At 39.8% G+C, this 20,968-nt stretch overlaps 1 protein-coding gene across 2 annotated transcripts in view; it reads right to left on the reverse strand.

Annotated features, from left to right (window-relative positions):
- Nucleotides 1-463: 463 nt before the first annotated feature.
- The window catches only part of commd10 (COMM domain containing 10), a 131,565-nt gene continuing 111,060 nt past the window's right edge, over nt 464-20,968 (reverse strand). Inside the window, exons 7-8 of one of the 2 annotated variants that reach the window (XM_060931892.1) lie at nt 1,349-1,408; nt 464-1,248 (exon numbers count right to left, since the gene is read on the reverse strand). In XM_060931892.1, coding sequence (XP_060787875.1) covers nt 1,121-1,248; nt 1,349-1,408 — 188 coding nt within the window. In that variant the 3' untranslated portion in view covers nt 464-1,120. The remainder of the gene's footprint in view (nt 1,249-1,348; nt 1,409-20,968) is intronic. The other variant, XM_060931893.1, reaches the window with a different exon arrangement.

Here is a 20,968-nt window from a genome sequence, read left to right on the forward strand (position 1 = left end):
TTAATGTTATGGCTGATCTATATATTCATCCATCCATTATCTGTAGCCGCTTATCCTGTTCTAAAGGGTCACAGGCAAGCTGGAGCCTATCCCAGCTAACTATGGGCGAGAGGCGGGGTACACCCTGGACAAGTTGCCAGCTCATCACAGGGCTGACACAGAGACAAACAACCATTCACACTCACATTCACACCTACAGTCAATTTAGAGCCACCAGTTAACCTAACCTGCATGTCTTTGGACTGTGGGGGAAACCGGAGCACCCAGAGGAAACCCACACAGACACGGGGACTTTGAGTAATTTGAGTAATACGCAATTTGAGTAATACTATGATCAAAATAAAACATTGTAGCATTTTCTTAACAAGCTCTAAATACAAAACTTGTTTTTGAATGCTAGAAAGACCATAACAAAAAGATCAATTCACACTCTGGTAATTCTGAAACAGAAATGAAATAGAAGTGAAAACTGTTGTGAAATGACCTTTCATTGCAGGAGATCATTACACATTTATTAGGTATCCACCACCGTTAGCAGATCCGTTACAAATTTAATGAACGTTCACATCACTGTTGCAACATAGAACTGTATGAAAATATAAAAAGGTACAGCTCACAGATGATCAGCTTTATTTTAGGTCTAATCATCTTTCACAACACATACCTTAGAGACTGGCACAAACAATTTTAGTGCACATTTGTTTCAAGAGATCTCAATTAGCACACGTTGAATGGACAATCACATTTTATGAAAGTTAAATCAGTAAAGCCATCTGACACAGGCCCTTGAGTACACTTAGTAACAGATCAAGAATGTGACTTTACACTCACTTACACTTTTAAATGATGAAACCTGATGAATTGAGAAAGAGCTCTGGACAAACAACTAGTTTGTTCCTAATTTTTTTTTTCTGATTTCATTTTCTTCACCCAATTATACAATAAAATTAGACAATCCAACCTGTAAGCACAGTATTTAAAATATCAATAACCTTGTACTGGGTATAAGAAGAGTGACATTTGTGCTTTGAGTTGATATTTGAATCACACAAAATGCAAGGTACACAAATGACAAATTAGACACAGACTTTTAGAGCATGATGCGATAATTAAACAGTAATTAACAAACTGAGGACACCAATCCTTCTTGAGCAGACTCTTGAACCCTGTTACAAGGGAAACTTGCTCTTATGAACTGTGCCATCAGCATCAAGTCAGCGAGTCGAGCTGGGCTTGAATCATCTCTAGCTGCAAAAGAGAATTTTATTTTGACAGTTTCAAGAGTGGTATTATGCCTGATCTTATTGGCTCGGCAGTCAAGTGGAAAAATTTATGGATTTCGTCTCACCTTGTTGTAGAACTCCAATAGTTCCTGGTGGGTGAATTCCACAGGAATCTTCTGAAGATGCTGGAAGCAATTACAGTCAAGAAAGAAGCAAGGAAAAAAAAAAGTGAGAAACACAACCCCAATCAGCTGTTTACATAAAAAACCTACATACAGTAAGGTCCATAAATATTTGGACAGAGACAACATTTTTCTAATTTTGGTTCTGTACATTACCACAATGAATTTTGAACAAAACAATTCAGATGCAGTTGAAGTTCAGACTTTCAGCTTTAATTCAGTGGGTTGAACAAAATGATTCCATAAAAATGTGACCAACTAAAGCATTTTTTAAACACAATCCCTTCATTTCAGGGGCTCAAAAGTAATTGGACAAATTAAATAATTGTAAATAAAATATTCATTTCTAATACTTGGTTGAAAACCCTTTGTTGGCAATGACTGCCTGAAGTCTTGAACTCATGGACATCACCAGACGCTGTGTTTCCTCCTTTTTAATGCTCTGCCAGGCCTTTACTGCAGCGGTTTTCAGTTGCTGTTTGTTTGTGGGCCTTTCTGTCTGAAGTTTAGTCTTTAACAAGTGAAATGCATGCTCAATTGGGTTGAGATCAGGTGACTGACTTGGCCATTCAAGAATATTCCATTTCTTTGCTTTAATAAACTCCTGGGTTGCTTTGGCTTTATGTTTTGGGTCATTGTCCATCTGTATTATGAAACGCCGACCAATCAGTTTGGCTGCATTTGCCTGGATTTGAGCACACAGTATGTCTCTGAATACCTCAGAATTAATCTGGCTGCTTCTGTCCTGTGTCACATCATCAATAAACACGAGTGACCCAGTGCCACTGGCAGCCATGCATGCCCAAGCCATCACACTGCCTCTGCCGTGTTTTACAGATGATGTGGTATGCTTTGGATCATGAGCTGTACCACACCTTTGCCATACTTTTTTCTTTCCATCATTCTGGTCGAGGTTGATCTTGGTTTCATCTGTCCAAAGAATGTTCTTCCAGAACTGTGCTGGCTTTTTTAGATGTTTTTTAGCAAAGTCCAATCTAGCCTTTTTATTCTTGAGGCTTAGGAGTGGCTTGCACCGTGCAGTGAACCCTCTGTATTTACTTTCATACAGTCTTCTCTTTATGGTAGATTTGGATATTGATACGCCTACCTCCTGGAGAGTGTTGTTCACTTGGTTGGCTGTTGTGAAGGGGTTTCTCTTCACCATGGAAATTATTCTGCGATCATCCACCACTGTTGTCTTCTGTGGGCGTCCAGGTCTTTTTGCATTGATGAGTTCACCAGTGCTTTCTTTCTTTCTCAGGATGTACCAAACTGTAGAATTTGCCACTCTTAATATTGTAGCAATTTCTCGGATGGTTTTTTTCTGTTTTCGCAGCTTAAGGATGGCTTGTTTCACCTGCATGGAGAGCTCCTTTGACCGCATGTTTTCTTGACAGCAAAATCTTCCAAATGCAAGCACCACACCTCAAATCAACTCCAGGCCTTTTATCTGCTTAATTGAGAATTACATAACGAAGGAATTTCCCACACCTGCCCATGAAATAGCCTTTGAGTCAACTGTCCAATTACTTTTGGTCCCTTTAAAAACAGGGTGGCACATGTTAAGGAGCTGAAACTCCTAAACCCTTCATCCAATTTTAATGTGGATACCCTCAAATGAAAGCTGAAAGTCTGGACTTTATGTCCATGTCCATTATATAACTATAACTTGAATATGTTTCAGTAAACAGGTTAAAAAACAAAATTTGTGTCAATGTCCAAATATATATGGACCTAACTGTAAAAATCTCTCATGAAATATTAGCTCACATCTGTCCACATAAAGTCAGTTCCATCATCAAGCATATACACTGACCTAGTTTTGCAAAATCGGCATATTAATAAACCAAAACCAAGTAAACTTGTTCAGTCAGAAATATGAATACAAATATGAATAACAAAAGGATTTTTAAAAATATATATAGTTTTATTTACAGAATAATACCTGCAAAATCTGACGCAGAACATAATCTTTATACGAGTTTATTAGTGAGGGTAACAAAGTACCAACACACTCCAGATACCTGAACAGCAACATGTCAGTGTACAAGTACATTAATATTTTATAATAAATGTTCCTCTCTCTTGTAATGTGGGAAGGTGCCATCACTGAACCAAGAGAGCTGTTCTGTATGTGTGATGCTCTTTGAACACCATGAATGAAAGCAAATGTGCATCAGAAAGGAAGGGTTAAACCCACTCTGGAGTTGCAGCACAAAAAAGCCAGGCTTCATTTGACAGATTTAGGTTAACAATAATGCACACTCAAATCACAGAGGTGATCCTCAGAACTTCAATGATGAGCACTAAAGCTAAAACAGTAATGCCCTCTTATCCTCCCCATTTTGACAACACTGTGCTGAAATCTACAAAAAGCTGATGGCCTTGAGAAACCATTACAGAAGTTTATTTCTAATTTCTGAATGAAACTTTAATGGCGAAATGTTGATTCATGAGCTGATGAAGTATGACAGTTTTCATAGCTGAGCAAGTGAAGAATGCCTGACACAAAAAGGCACTTCTCGTGAATCACTTGGTTATGTGAAATGCTTTTTTGCTTCTTGTCAATGCGCTCTGCGTTTTCAAAAAGAAAAAGCTTTTTTGAGGTGAAACCATCTTATTAAAAAAAGTTTTCTACTTTCCGCAACCCTTAGTTCACAAATTGTCAGGGGTTTAGACAGCTTACTAGAAGCAGTGGCTTTTTTTCTAATTTATTCTGAACTATTTTACTGATGCGAAAACATTCACAAAGGGTATACAGAGTAAAATAAAATTGACCTGTAAATAAACAAACTAATTAGAAAGAGATATACAGTATGCAGTGTGGGAAATAAGGAATTTTAAAGGAGAACTGAAGGCCAATTTTTTAAATTATCAAAATTCTATTTCTCATTTTATTAAATATAGGAATGCATTTTTGATAGCCATTTTGTCACTGCTATATCAAGTTATGAGTGTCAAAGCAATGGCCAAAAACGAGATTCGCTGAGACCTGTACGAGACATTGTAGGACGGAAATAAAATGTACAGCGGAAATCAAAGTGACCATCGTCTGCCAACGTTGTCAAAAGACGCGTGCGCCCTCTTTCGAATGCTGATGTAACCAAGCTGGAAGTTTTGTTTGTTTTAATAGCAATCAGGAAAGTTTGAAAAAGTAGGCGGTAATCGTTTTTGTGCAATATTTTGTTTGGAAAACAGTTTTCAAAATGGCAGTACTGACACCTGGCTGACACTTCACGTTTCGAAGTCTCGCATAAGTCTCGTGAAGATTACGCGGATAAGTGATGCCTGCCATGGACCAAATGAACTAAAAATTCAGCATGGCTAAAAACCGAATAGGACGATAAGTATAATATTTAATTGTAATTAGTTGCCAATACGAGTCACGATATAAGGTTACCAAAACCGAAAATGTAATTGAATAACATGTTAATTAAGAAATAAAGCAAGTTTAAAAATGACTTCAGTTCTCCTTTAAGTAGACTATCACAGGACAGACAAGTCTGAAGTGTTCTCTGTCCATCCAAATTTCAGCCTGTCCGAATGATGGGCCAAAGGCCCAGAAGCTGAAGGGCTTTAGATGCCTGGAGGTGGCTTCTCAGTTATTTCCAGGCACATTTTTGTGATCTTCAAAAGACATCAATTGCTAATTACACTACAAGTTGAAAATAATTCACAGGAAAATGTCAGAAGATTCAAGAAAAACATGCTTAAAGTTATACCCAAGAAAACAGTAGCACACAGGTCAGTTCCATGTCTAGAAAAAAGTATGGGGGCAGGGATGTTCCAGTTGGTTACAACTTACTGGTACTCGTATATACAGTGCCTTGAAAAAGTATTCATACCCCTTGAACTTTTTCACATTTTTCCACCTTACAACCACGAACTTAAAAGTTTTTTTATTGAGATTTTATGTGATAGACCAACACAGAGTAGCACATAATTATGAAGTGAAACGAAAATAATAAATGGTCTTCAAAATTTTAAACAAATAAAAATCTGAAAAACGTGGTGTGCATTAGTATTCAGCCCCCTGTACTCTGATACCTCTAAACACAATCCAGTGCAATCAATTGCCTTCAGAAATCATCTAATTAGTTAATAGAGTCCTACTGTGTGTAATTTACTCTCAGCATAAATACACTTGTTCTGTGAAGGCCTCAGTGGTTTGTTAGAGAACACTGAAGAACAAACAGCATGATGAAGACCAAAGAACTCACCAGACAGGTCAGGGATAAAGTTCTGAAGAAGTTTAAAGCAGGGTTAGGTTATAAAAAAATATCCCAAGCTCTGAACATCTCAAGAAGCACTGTTCAATCCATCATTCAAAAATGGAAAAAGTATGGCACAACTGCAAACCTACCAAGACATGGCTGTCCACCTAAACTGACAGAGCGAGCAAGGAGAGCACTGGTCAGAGAAGCAGCCAAGAGGCCCATGATCACTCTGGAGGAGCTGCAGAAATCCACAGCTCAGGTGGGAGAATCTGTGCACAGGACAACTACAAGTCGTACACTCCACAAATCTGGCCTTTTTGGAAGAGTGGCAAGAAGAAAGCCATTGTTGAAAGACAGGCATAAGAAGTCCCATTTGCAGTTTGCCAGAAGCCATGTAGGGGACACAGCAAACATGTGGAAGAAGGTGCTTTGGTCAGATGAGACCAAAGTCGAACTTTTTGGCCTAAATGCAAAGTGCTATGTGTGGCGGAAAACTAACACTGCTCATCACCCTGCACGCACCATCCCCACTGTGAAACATGGTGGTGGCAGCATCATGCTATGGGGATGCTTTTCTTCAGCAGGGACAGGGAAGCTGGTCAGAGCTGATGGGAAGATGGATGGAGCTAAATACAGGGCAATCCTGGAAGAAAACCTGTTGTAGGCTGCAAAAGACTTGAGACTGGGAAGGAGATTCACCTTCCAGCAAGACAATGACCCTAAACATACAGCCAGAGCTACAATGGAATGCTTTAGATCAAAGAATATTCATGTGTTAGAATGGCCCAGTCAAAGTCCAGACCTAAATCCCATTAAGCATCTGTGGCAAGACTTGAAAATTGCTGTTCACAGACACTCTCCATCCAATCTGGCTGAGCTTGAGCTATTTTGCAAAGAAGAATGGGCAAAAATTTCAGTGTCTAGATGTGCAAAGTTGGTAGAGACATACCACAAAAGACTTGCAGCTGTAATTGCAGCAAAAGGTGTCTCTACAAAGTATTGACGCAGGGGGGCTGAATACTAATGCACATCACATTTTTCAGATTTTTATTTGTTTAAAATTTTGAAGACCATTTATCATTTTCGTTTCACTTCACAATTATGTGCTACTCTATGTTGGTCTATCACAGAAAATCTCAATAAAAAAAAAAAACTTTTAAGTTCGTGGTTGTAAGGTGGAAAAATGTGAAAAAGTTCAAGGGGTATGAATACTTTTTCAAGGCACTGTAGGTACTATAATAACACTCATGAAACAGTATTAAAAAGTCATTGTTGACAATGTTTATAATAAGTCTATAAGAAATTTAGTAATTAACAATAAAACTATTCTGACATAATGGAGTTAAAATTTTGAGTACGAGATCCCAAGTAATATCATTTGGCATTCAGACTAAAATCTGCTGGACTAGAACTTAGAAAACAGAAGAAAATAAAAACTTAAAATATAAATCTACATCCTACAAAGCATATTACTATGACTGTCATTATGAATGGGGAAAAAATTCACATAACATCATAACCATTGATTGGCAGTTTGGCACTTAACATAATACTTGTACTGCAAAGTTTCATGTAAACTGAACTCTTAATCAACTGACTGGATCAATCAGATACTGTCAACCCTGAAACACTAGTTCAAACTGCATCGTGCAATAAAAACAACAGTGAATACTGAGTGTATTATTATTGTCTTATTTAGTGTGCCACTCAGGGAGAAGGCAGTGCCTGTAAATTTTGATGGGGCTAGGACCTTCGGTGACTAAGTTATGAATTTTTAAATCCCTGCACACGTGCGTGGCTGGAGCAAGGGTTCTTGCTAAAGTTTTTCGTGAGCTGCGCTTGCTCCTGACATTGGATCGGGCCAAGCCTGGGCTTGTTCAAAAGGTCTCGGGAAGAGGAATGTGCCTGTAAAGTTTGGCGGAGCTGGGACTTTAGGTGGCCGAATTATGAATTTTTAAAGGCTGGCTCGAGCCAGGTTCATATTAAAGTTTTCAGCGAGCAGCACTCACACGGGGAATACGGGGGCGAATAACGGGCCGAGGCGGGGTCATACCAGGCCAGGCCTGGGCTGGTTTGAAAGGGCTCGGGGAATGGGAGGTGCCTGTAAACCGTGACGAAGCCCAAGTTATGAATTTTTTTAAAGTGGGGCCCATGGGGGGCCCCCGTTTCACAGGCTGTGTTACAACAAAGTATTCGTGCAGTGTAACATTTGGAAGAAAATTAGAAGAAGATTAGACCCATATCTTTACAATTTTTCATGGGCTATCCAGTTTGATGCTTCTGAAATACAGACAGACAAATGCGAAAATTACCGGTCAATGTCCGCTGGTCCGGCCTTATTTCCCACATTGAGTACGTTATTAGTTATATATGTGGCAAGATGGTAGCAGAAGCACCATTCTATTACCTTTCAGGTAGTTACAAGTTACAATAGTGTGCTCACTTTATTCGAGTGCATTCAGGAATAAGGGGGGGGGGTGTCTTATTACTAAATCTACAAGTTATATTTAGGTTTACTAGCCTAGTTAACATTCATTTCTTTCAAAAAATTATCTGCTGCTCTGAATTCAAAGTGAAATTTTTGATCAGCAATTAAAAGATCAAACTTCCACTCACCCTTCAAAAACTCTTGAAGTCTACTTTTTTTATGGATAGAAGAAAACCAGTAGTGTCACAACCAGCGCAGCGGAGCGCATCGCCGTAAGGCAACACTGGTCAAGACAAGGAACGCATGAGAAAATCGAGATGGTCACAATCATTTTCCAAGGTGTGATCCCAAGACATTGTAATGCATCATATCACAATATGAAAGTTAAGTTTTTGCCCATTATCCCTACTCACCAGAGTGAATGACACTGGTGCTCACATTCATTAATTGCAAACTGATTCTTTCTTATTCTTCTGGCTGCTCCCGATTAGGGGTCGCCACAGCAGATCTTTCATCTCCATTGCTCCCTGTCTTCCGCATCCTTCTCTACCACACCTGCCACTTTCATGTCCTGTCCTCTCTCACCACATCCATGCATCTCCTCTTTGGCCTTCCTCATTTTCGTGTGCCTGGCAGCTCCATCCTCAACATTCTCCTTCCCACATGCTCTGCATCTCTTCTCAGGATGTGCCCATACCATCTCAGTCTCATCTCTCTAAGCTTAATTCCCAAGCTCTCCACATGTGCTGTCCCTCTGATGTGCTCGTGCCTTATCCTGTCCAACCTCGTCACTCCCATCGCAAACCTCAACTCCGCCACCTCCAACTTTGCCTCCTGTCTCTTCGTTAAGGGTACGGTCTCCAGTCCGAATGGAAACGGAGTCGTTCAGTTCACCAAAAATATGATAATGTTCAATGAATGGTGCTCATTCAGTGCATTCATATACAACACTGCATGTAGCTCTCTGTAGCCATAGATGTGTTTTTAAATCCTGCGCTCTTCGCTACTGAATATGAATATCCCTAGGGTTGTGGTGATTTCTTTACCTCACACTGAATCAGCATGTGTGCAGTGTTTGTGGTATTAGCACCGGTGTATTGTGCACATATTGGGCAGATTCGGTACATTTTCATATTTTGGTCCACCATTGACTGGCCATCATCATCGTAACTTACAAGGAAGCTAAAGTGCTTCAGACCCTAAAGACTTGGGGAAAACTTCCAGTTCCTGCTAGCTGCTAAACAGTGAAACTAATGACAGTATGCTCGGGTGTTAATGCATGGTATGCCTCCCGTTGCCTTGTCTGATTTGAGATAGAGATGCAGGAGACTGGGCTTGATTAAGTTGAAATGTTTATTACACCTCACGTAATAAGTGGTATTTTATGATAGGCAGCCTTCTTTATTATGCAGTCTGTTGAATCAAATTAAATATCACATCTTTACACTCCTCCAAAGATACTACAATGAGCATGTGAACAATGTGGCTTGCATAACCACAGCACCTGCAACTGCACACAAAATCATGTGTCAAATATAAACCAGACTCCTTTGCATTGCTTTGGGCCACAGCATATTGCCCTGTTGTGGATTATTTTCCCTAAACAGACCACTTCTGACTAGACTGGTAAATCAGTGTAAGGAATATTCCTTTGGTTTTACTTACTTACATTACATATACATATCCTACTGAAATGTTAAAAAATAACATGTAACAAACATGTAACAAATAAAATGTTGACATGTCACAGTCCTTGTTCAAGATCTATATAATAGTTCTATATAAATCTGAAAAATGTAGGGTGATCAAGGCTCGGGGTAACAAACTATTATATTTTTAACAACAGGCCTCCTAACTTTGTTCTCTCATTCGATACTCAAGATCATCTCAAAATAAATTGAGAAAAAGGAATAGAAAGCAAATTCACCATGTCCCTGACTCCATGAATCACACCTAAGGCATAACTAATTTTTCATCCCAATACCAAAATCTCAACAATTTATAGATGCAGCAACAACTTCAGACTGAAATATACTAGTGCATCTCAAACATTTAGAATATTGTGAAAAAGTTCATTTTTTGCAATTTAATTCAAAAAGGTAAACTTTCATATATTCTATATTCATTATACAAAGTGAAATATTTAAAGGCTTTTTTTGTTTTAATTTTGATAAGGTGGTGTAGAGGCAGCACAGTGGTGTAGTGGTTAGCACTGTTGCCTCACAGCAAGAAGGTCCGGGTTCGAGCCTCGTGGCCGGCGAGGGCCTTTCTGTGCGGAGTTTGCATGTTCTCCCCGTGTCCGCGTGGGTTTCCTCCAGGTACTCCGGTTTCCCCCCACAGTCCAAAGACATGCAGGTTAGGTTAACTGGTGACTCTTAATTGACCGTAGGTGTGAATGCGAGTGTGAATGGTTGTGTGTCTATGTGTCAGCCCTGTGATGATCTGGCGACTTGTCCAGGGTGTACCCCGCCTTTCGCCCGTAGTCAGCTGGGATAGGCTCCAGCTTGCCTGCGACCCTGTAGAACAGGATAAAGTGGCTAGAGATAATGAGATGAGATGAGATGAGATGAGATGAGAAGACGGTGTAGTGGTTAGCACTGTCGCCTCACAGCAAGAAGGTCCTGGGTTTGAGCTCAATGGCCAACGGGGGGCCTTTCTGTGTGGAGTTTGCATGTTCTCCCCGTGTCTGTGTGGGTTTCCTCCGGGTGCTCCAGTTTCCCCCACAATCCAAAAACATGCAGGTTAGGCTAACTGGTGGCTTTGAATTGACCGTAGGTGTGAATGTGAGTGTGAATGGTTGTTTGCCTCTATGTTTCAGCCCTGTGATGACCTGGCGACTTGTCCAGGGTGTACCCTGCCTCTTGCCTGTAGTCAGCTGGGAAAGGCTCCAGCTTGCCCGCGACCCTGCCCAGGATAAGCGGTTACGGATAATGGATGGATGAATGAAAATTTTTTTTGATGATTATGGCTTATAGCTCATGAAAATCAGAAATCCAGTATCTTAAAAACATTAGAATATTTCTAAGAGCAATCAAAAAAGCATTTACAATACAGAAATCTCCAACTTCTGAAAAATATATGTTCATTTATACACTCAATACTTGGTTGGGGCTCCTTTACCATGAATTACTGCATCAGTGCGGCATGGCATAGAGGTGATCAGCCTGTGGCACTGCTGAGGTGTTATTGAAGCCCAGTTTGCTTTGATAGCGGCCTTCAACTCGTCTGTATTTTTGGGTCGGGTGTTTCTCATCTTCCTCTTGACAAGACTCTATAGATCCTCTATGGGGTTCAGGTCAGGCGAGTTGGCTGGCTAATCAAGCTCAGTAATATCATGATCAGGAAACCATTTGGTAGTAGTTTTGGCACTGTTGGCAGGTACTAAGTCCTGCTGGAAAAGGAAATCAGCATCTTCATAAAGCTTGTCAGCAGATGAAAGCATGAAGTGCTCTAAAATCTCCTGGTAGACAGGTGCGTTGACTTTGGACTTGATAAAACATAGTGGGCCAACACCAGCAGATGACATGGCGCCACAAGTCATCACAGACTGTGGAAACTTCACACTGGATTTCAAACATCTTGGACTCTGTGCCTCTCCACTCTTCCTCCAGACTCTAGGACCTTGAATTCCAAATGAAATGCAAAATTTACTTTCATCTGAAAAAAGGACTTTGGACCACTGAGCAACAGTCCAGTTCTTTCTCTCCTTAGCCCAGGTAAGATGCTTCTGATGTTGTCTCTGGTTCAAGAGTGACTTATCAATTATCAATATCAATTAGGAATGTGACAATTGTAGCCCCTTTCCTGAAGATGTCTGTGCATGGTGGCTCTTGATGAACTGACACCAGCCTCAGTCCACTCCTTGAGAAGCTCTCCCAAGTTCTTGAATTGACTTTTCTTGACAATCCTCTCAAGGCTGCAGTCATCCCTGTTGCTTGTGCACCTTTTCAGTAATGACCTTCTGTGGCTTACCCTCCTTGTGGAGGGTGTTGATGATCATCTTCTGGACAACTGTCAAGTCAGCAGTCTTCCCCATGATTGTGGTTGTGTATACTGAACTAGACCGAGAAATACATGGTATTTATACTGTTTTACTCAAACTTGAAATGCTGTAGGCCACAATTATCAAAATTAAAATAGAAAAATGCTTGAAAACATTTTAGTTTGCGTGTAATGAGTCTAGAATATATTAAATTTCCACCTTCTTAAATAACTGAGGGAAAATATTGAACTTTTTCACGATATTCTAACTGTTTGAGATGCACTAGTATTGATCATTAGAGCTTGGCTTCACTATGTTGTTAAAGAATGCCAGAACTGGAAAACTGACTAACCAATATTAGCAGAAGAAATAGCAGAAAGTAAAATCCAATGCCGGATATGTGTGATATTTTTAAATACTCTAGAAAATGATTCATTTACAGTTTAATAATAGGCAATGGAAAAAAAAATCTAATTAGGCTCTTTATTTAATCATAAACCAGTATTAGGGCAGAAACAGATTGATGTTCACCCTCACCAAAGTCAGTGGAAAAAATGTCCAAAGAAAGAAGCCTACAATTTCTTTCCTGTATTTTAAATTAACATACATTGACTATTTAAATCTTCAACTAAAGCGTTGACCAGAGCAGAACTCTCCTCCAAACATCCTTAATTATGGATAAGCCCCCCTCCCCAATTCCTAGGTTAACTGGTTGCCATGGCCACCGAGCTCTTGGAAAGGCTTTTCCGCTGTACCGTGCTGTCTGTCTCCACACAAAATGTCAGTCTTTCTTTGTGCACTCATAGCACTGCTCCAAGGAATACATTGTAAAGTTTTGTTTCTGTGTCAGTCATTTCAAGATGGTGGGAGTTTCTCAGGGATAATGGCGAAAACTGGCACGCCATACTGGCCAAAGCAACTCCACTTAAATGCAATTTTCCATTATGTCCTGTCTTATATTTCACATTCATCCTATCGGTCTGAAAATATACCGGTAAAGAAAAATATGTGAATAACTTAACTGAAGAGCACAGCTATGAAATGCTAATGCAACATGCTGAACAAATTTATCTAACATACTGCATTGTTTTAGAAATGTGCTGCTATGTACATGTGTTCTACATCTAAATGTGTTCTGCATCTTGTCTTAGAAGGAATTTGTTTCAAATCTTTGGCCATGCAGTCTGACGTTAACAAGGAACAAACAGCATTCAAATGTGAGTTCAAACAATAACTTCAATCCGAAAGATATAAACAAAAAGTTCAATAAACTTTACAAGCTTCCACTGTGTGTTGTAAGCCGACGCCGGTGGTGGAGTCATGTCTAACCCAGACAGTGGTCGAAGAGAACAATATTAAATCTTCTCATTGTCTCGTCTCAAACTATAAACATACTGAAGAACCTGAGCCAAATGATGGTGGCTGAAAGATGCTGAAAGAATTGGGATCAGATGCATAGTAGGCAGCAGGATGCACTGACTGACGTTATAGCATCCCTGCATGCACACAGTGTGAAAGCACTCGGAGCATAAACAGGAATGGAGTGGGTGGTGCATCTTTCTTTCCTGTTGATTTTATACAGACACAACCCACCCCCTCCCAGACACACAACTTCAGTCCCATTCTGTGGACTGAAAAAAGTCATTTATTTGAAAAAGAAAGAAAGTGCATGCTGATGAAAATCAAGCTCAGTTGTTGCTCACGCAACAGGAGCACTTTAAAGTAAACAGAGCCCAGATGTGATACAAAAAAATATCCAACAGATGATGCGGCAGCAGTGACTGCAATCCCTTCTGTTTTTCACACTTTGTCCTCTGCTACTGAAGCCCCCTAGAGGCAGTAAGTGTGGTTTCATGTTTTTTCAGCACTCAAACAAAGAAAACCTAAGTGCAGAAAAGCTATCAGAGAGGCATCTTTCCTCTCTGGCAAGTTGGCACACAGATTGGCATTTATGGAAAGCAAAATCGAGTCAGGCCCCAGGTGAATAGCATGATCCAATTAAGGTGAAGAGCAGTGTATGCTGACATGCCTGGCCAGAGGCTCAAGTCACCAAAGACAACACAAAAAATGGCAACCGTAATTGGAGAAAGCACGGAAAAATATGGATGACTACACAACACATAGGCATGATTCATAGCAAAGCATTTTCATTTCAGTAATGTATTCTCTTATGGTCTTCTGTAGGATTTGTTATCTCATAAATCTGGCTTCCTCATGTTTAGAAGAATTGAGGAGTTCTCTGTTATAATTAGATTTCCCCATTTCCTTTTAGGTTTATATCCCATACGAGTCTAATGACCACTGAATGAAAAGTGCAAGTTTATAGAAAAGGCACACAACGCAAACGCTGCTCACTGACATTTACGCAAATGAGAAAGCAATGAGTAAATGAACCCAATGCTGTAACTTTTGATTTGCTTAATAAAGATGAGGCCACCTATGACATTTTTCTCATCCATCATTACAATAAACCACATCCTCTGTTGTGGCTTTGGGTGGGTGGAGCTGGAACCAGAGCTTTGCCCCAGCAAAAACAAGCAGTGCACATCCGACTCATGACCCACACAGTATGCATCACCCACAATACAAAACAGCAGCCCCAGAACGTCTGAGCTTGAAGCCTTTGGGGCATTAGTCTGGGCATTTTCTTTTTGTTTGGGAGCAACAAGAATAGGAAAAATGCCTCATTGTTCTAGTGAAGGCCTGGTTCCCCCCAAAGCTGGCTGAATTCATGCAGGCCTGGGGGGATTTTCACATGGTTTTCACACTGCCATTCAGTACAGTACACAGCCAGAGTGCAATAACACCACCGAACAAAGGCTGGGATTGTCTCTCAGTGGCCCAATGCTTAAAGGCGCATAATGACAGAGCTGGATGTACAGAGCACCCTTTCAGCACTCGTCACATTGCTAATCGTGGGTAGGCCTCACCTTCCCTATTGCGTAGCGTGGAAAAATGAGGAATGGTAACAGTTCTCCACTCAGTCGAATAAGTCTGAATAATATGGAGAGCAGCTCCCTCACTTTAGCTGGCATGAATGGTATGAAGCAAGAATGGAGTGCTAATCTCTGGTTTAGCATAACATAATGACAAAGGGCAGAATCAGTATCGCTGTCTGTATGCTTCAATTCCACTGAGTGCATCCTGAGGATTATAGTTTTTTGAGAAAAAGCTATTTGCATTTGTAATAATATCTCTGTACTCTAAACTGGTTAACGTGAACATACCTGTATTATTTATACTGTTGGCTTGCTGGGGTTTGGGCTCTTACAGAAAGTTACTGTAATACGAGTCTGCTGAATATATAGCTAAATGTTTTGCAGTTGCTTGAACTGAAGACCTTTCATAAGCAGTCAAGGAATGATGAGATTTGGTTCTGTACTTTCTGCTTTAATAGAGACCATCAACTTAAACCATATGCTTTCAAGCGTAGGTTTTTGCATTCCTATAGTGCAGAACTTTACTAAAGCCTACTCAACTTTCCCCACTCTTCCATAAGCCTGTGTGGTCAGCACTCGTTCTCCAGTGTTTGCTCATCCAGGCAATTACTGCTCCACCACATCAAAACCAGGCTAAGCAGAGATGTAACAGTCTCAGGCTGCTTTTCATTTGCCGTGTACCCGGCTGCACTTACCCGGCTTTGTGGCATTTTAAACAGGGCCTTAAGGAAGTTCAGAGCCATGTGACATTCAGGAAGACAGAGCAGATCTCAAACCAGAAAACTGGCTTGAGGCCTTCTTACAATTTACACACCAAAGATTTATATAGTCAATACAGCCTTATCATATCTGCCAAGTTTCATTTGTGAATGGAGATACACTCTTATATTCCTCTGGCAATGAAATATGGGTATAAATGAGGCACAAGTTAAAGAAATTTGATAATGGAGTTTTTAAATAATCAATTTTCAACAGAATACTGTGTTCAGTAAACGTTCCACATACGGTTTGGTTTGTGGTAATATTAACTGTCCAAACCAGCAGAATACAGAATTAAACCACTTAAAAAAAAACCTGAAATGGCTTGAAAGCTGTGATTTGACTCCATATGCTGATATTTTTCCTTGTGAAGCAGGAAGTCTGAGGTGTATTGAAGTTGCCTGACTGATTTAGTCAATAGCATATGATATTCTCTAAATCCCACCAAATTTAAACAGGTTTGAGAGTAGCTTAGCAAACTAGCGAAAGATGGTGCACACCAAATTCTACCCTCTTTAAAATGAATAAACTCCAAACTTTTTTCAAGCTGCTTCTTGTTGCAGTAAGGTCCATAAAATATATTATTTTATCTGTCTACCACAGTATACTGGAGATGAAATTAAGTAATGAATATCAGCTCAAATGCAGATCGAGGGTATTTACACCTAAAGTGGGTGAATAGTATAATCAAGTACAGCACTTTTTAATATGTGGTTCCCACTTTTTTTTTTTTAAGGGACCAAAAATAATTGGCCAATTGGCTGCTCAGCTGTTTCATGGTCAGGTCTTTGTTATTCCGTCATTATTTCATTCTCATGTAAACAGGTTTGTGTGTGGCATTTACATTTGGAATCTGTTGCAGTTAACTCTCTATATGATGTCCAAAGAGGTGTCACTGCCAGTGAAGCAAGCTATCATTAGGCTGAAAAATCAAACATTAGATGTGGCCAAATCAATTACTCGGTACATTCTTTAAACAACAACAACAACAACCACCACCCCGAACATGCTGGTGAGCAAAGGCCAAGAGCAATGAATGTTCTGCAAGGGTCAAGTCAGTCACCCAAGCTGAATCTTACTGAGCATGAATTTCATTTGCTGAAGGCAAAACTGAAGGCAAAATGCCCCAAGAACAAACAGAAACTGAAAACAGCTCCAAGAAGGGTCTTCTATAACCACAGAAGAAACCCAGCATCTGATGATGTCTACGGGTTCCAGACTTCAGGCAGCCATTGACTGTAAAGGATTTACAACCAAGTATTAAAAACAATAATTTAATTTATGATTACATTTCTCCAATTACTTTTGTTATATTAAAAAGGGAGACACATAAAAACGCTGTAATTCCTACAATGTACACTGGTTTTGGATTTAAATACCCTTCAATTAAAGCTAAAAGCCTATTCATTATTTAGTTTTAAAGGAAGGCTCCAAAAATTTCATATATTTTCTAGGTATACTATCGTATCCATGTCCATCATACTGAAGCGTAGATTTCAAGGGCAGTTTAACTAGAAAAATCATTACGGTCCTCCAAACCCTGTAAAATAACGAGACATGGACCCGGGTGAACACCTTCAATATGAAAAATCAGTTTTGCATATCCTTCTGCAGTTATAGAAATCAATGCACATAAGACTTCCACCCCTTCTTTGCCCTTTGAGACATTTTATTTACACACATACCCAGATAACTTGTACTGCCCTACTTCCCTGAACCTCTATGAATGAAGATTTCTTCCTGTAACTCATTAGTGTTTGTTTACAATCCAAGTGTGGCCTCAGAGGACAACGAGCCTGGTTTGAGAAGCTTCAAAATATGTAAAGTCGTTCTGCTCTCTCATCTTGTGATGTGACTTATTTCCATACTGCAGCTCTCACTAAGGATAATCCGCCCTCATTAAGCCCTGCACTCAGGAGGAGATTAGCAAAATCATTAGCATATAGGAGGGCCCAAGCCTAATTATATGTGAAACCAATCCAAAAAGAAGCATTTCTGAAATGCAAGGTCTGTTCTGGTGAAGAGCGAGATGGGGTATGTGAATTTTTAAGTGCATATATGTCATGATTTCATGTTTAATTAAACTAAACTCTTTCAAACTCTTTCTTTTTTGGGGCAGGTTAAAAATATAGCACAGGGGTGAGACATTTAACAGTTATTCTACAAAATCAAGTCGTATATGAGCTGAAAGCTGGCAAGGTGCATAGCACCAAGTCGGCTATAAGCTGTGTACGACAAGATTGAGTGGAATAATTGTTTTATTATATCCACATTCACTGGATTTTGAGAAATATAAACTTTATACAAAACGTCCAACAAAATAATTTCTGCTTAGAATGTAAACAAACTGGCAAAATTTGTGGTAGCAATTTGTGAAAATGCTAATAATCATAATAATAATAATAATAATAATAATAATTCTTGAAAAAAAAGATACATTCTTACCATCAAATACTTTTATTCCATATTTTGTTGCTTTTTTGTATTTTTGGGGTTTGTTTTCAAGTAGAGTTTTTATTTCGTCCTCGGCTGGTTCAGCAACACACTCCGCCATTTTGTTTTTCTCTACTCACGGTATATGAACTGACAGCCAAGTAGTAGAGTAGCCAATCAGAGCACACGACTGCTCATATCCAGTGAATGTGGATAGAATAAAAGTAAATACATCAGAGTTTAAATACCTGTGTCGAGGAAAACGCATGATCTGTAAACCTGTCTTGGAGAATAGCTCTTTACAGCCAGTACCCTACTCCAGCTTGTGACTCCTGTAATCTCAGAGTCATATTTAATATGAATTGGTGCTGCAAGGTTTCAGCATTTTGATCACTGCATGCATGAATCTTAAACATGTGAACCAGTCCATTACTTTATTCCAATCAGTGCACTGCTATGTGCTTCACATATACAGAAAGTATGCATATTACCTGGTCACAGACTGAATCCAGATTTGTTTATTTGAAAGTAGGTCAGCGCATGTCTTATAGGATGCTGACAGAAACCTACTGTAAATAATTTAGTGCTGCTTGTCGCGTGGCAGAGTTTAAACATGTCTGCAGTGTGCATTAAATCCAGCTGCTGACTGACTGAACGCATCAGTTTGGCATGAATTATAGAGTCCATTGATCCAGTGCTGCACTACCACTCAACCGTAGAACCCCTGTCAGCTTGCCAACTGCATACTTTTTTGGCGTTAGCTTATTTATTTAATGTGTGAAGAGATTCAGAGCTGCAACATCAAACCAAAACTTGAAGAAAAGACTAAAAATGTGAGTAGAAGAAGCAGACACTGTAAATAAGGTGATTTGCCCCCAACCCCCCAATAAAACTGTAACTAAACAGATTGCAAATGTTTTCTTTTAACACTCTGAGGACTTCTGGTGTAGGTAATTACTAGCAGTAAAAATTTCTTAAATCCAGCGTATCCTTCATTTTGCCCAACATCAGAAGGTTTCCTTAAGTTTTGAGGGCTTGGCATCTTATCAAGTATTCATCAGTTCTGTGCTATTCAGAGTTGACATGCCCTGTCAAATTACTGCCCAACTCATGTCAACCCCGTTGTGATGGTGTGCAAGAATAAGTATATTTCCTCCATAAATAGCATGTCCGACAAAGACACAACTCCAGAGTGTGAAATATACTTGAAATGGCTTAAGGGAAGCCAATGAGGGCAAATGACAGACTGCCACTCAATCTGGATCTCATTTTTCACTGGCCATTATAAAAATAATAAAAATAAACAAAATGATTCTGTATAGCTCATTTCTCAAAAGGTCGAAGTTTTTTTTTTTTTTTAAATCAAGTTAAAAATAATACATACAGATAAATTTCTCTGACAAAGTACCCTACAGACAAAACATCCAGAAACAGACTACAGACATTTAAAGGATATACACAGAACCTTTATTTTTAAATAAATTTCTGAGTGGATAGTATCTCCATCCTTGACTCTTGTATGCTGCTAGTCTGGCTAACGCGACTTCAAAGCTCTACGAGCTATTGGTCTGGCCAAGATATTAAGCCCAACCGTTTCCCAGAGCCCGTGGTTGACCCGCCTCCCTGAAATGCCTCAGTTTGCTACTGGTCGAAGCCAGAAAAGGCTGTGACGAAGCTTAAACCAATCACATCACTCTTTCCTCTGACGTATGTGACGCGACGGGGCTAACTGGTAGATTAAACCATAGACATCCCATTATTAAACTCTTACCGAAGCCGGTCGGAAGCAAGGCGAAAACGTCCTTCCTTTCAATAAATACCTTCAGGGCTGCTCTTTGCTCCGTTTTCAACGAGAACTTCCCGTTGAATGCTTTCAATACAGCATTCGTGAATGAAGCGCTTCCGGCATAGATTCTGTAAACAATCTATGGCTTCCAGTCGCAGTTCTACTACGTCAGTGCCTTGAACACGCCTCTACCCAGGGCCGTTGGAGATGCTCAAAGTTGATTGGTTCCCGATTTTTCGGGAGCTTGGAAGAGCTGTAGATAGCTTGCCTGGCCAGACTAAGCTCGCAACAGGCCCTCGTGTTGCGTCACGCTTAGGATGGGCGGGCCCAGGCTAGTATGCTGCATAAATAGGAATTAAAAAAATATATATATTTTTGAGAGTTAAAATCAACCGCAAAGTTGGCATTCGAGCTGCCCCGCTGAGCCAGCCAGCCGAGTGCGTGACGTCACAGCGGTAACCGGTTTTAAGGCCGAGGCCTTTGACTGCTATAGACCAAAGTCATATAAATAAAAATTTATGGTGAAAGTAAGAAATACCATTACCGACTTGCTCAACTAAGACTGATTTGACTTCACTGACTGTGGGTTGACGCTCATTAAAATAGGTGTTATAACTTATGCAACATGCATGTATTTTCCCTGATAAAACATAAAAGGCTAATTAAATAATCAGATGAACTGGGACAATCACATTCTGAAGCAAATTAAATAATCTTATACCGGTAACTTAAACACACAATACAAGTTACATGTATTCATCTAAATGCAGGTAAACGACGTGTTGTTTTTTTTTATCCAAATGAGAGTCGGAGCTTACCCATCTGTGTTCTCGCTTCTTGAAGGCCGATCTTGTGGCCGATTGTTTTGAAAAACAATCTGACTTTCAGTTGTTCATTCAGTTCTCCGTTCATTTGCTTCTTCCACGTAAGGGCGAGATGGCAGCAATATCCAGTGGAGAAAATCAGACAGCTGCTCCGCTCATTCTCCATACTGACTACTCCACCATTACTGCTTGGCT

This window comes from Neoarius graeffei, chromosome 10 (assembly GCF_027579695.1).
Source record: "Neoarius graeffei isolate fNeoGra1 chromosome 10, fNeoGra1.pri, whole genome shotgun sequence".
Taxonomy (NCBI): domain Eukaryota; kingdom Metazoa; phylum Chordata; class Actinopteri; order Siluriformes; family Ariidae; genus Neoarius; species Neoarius graeffei.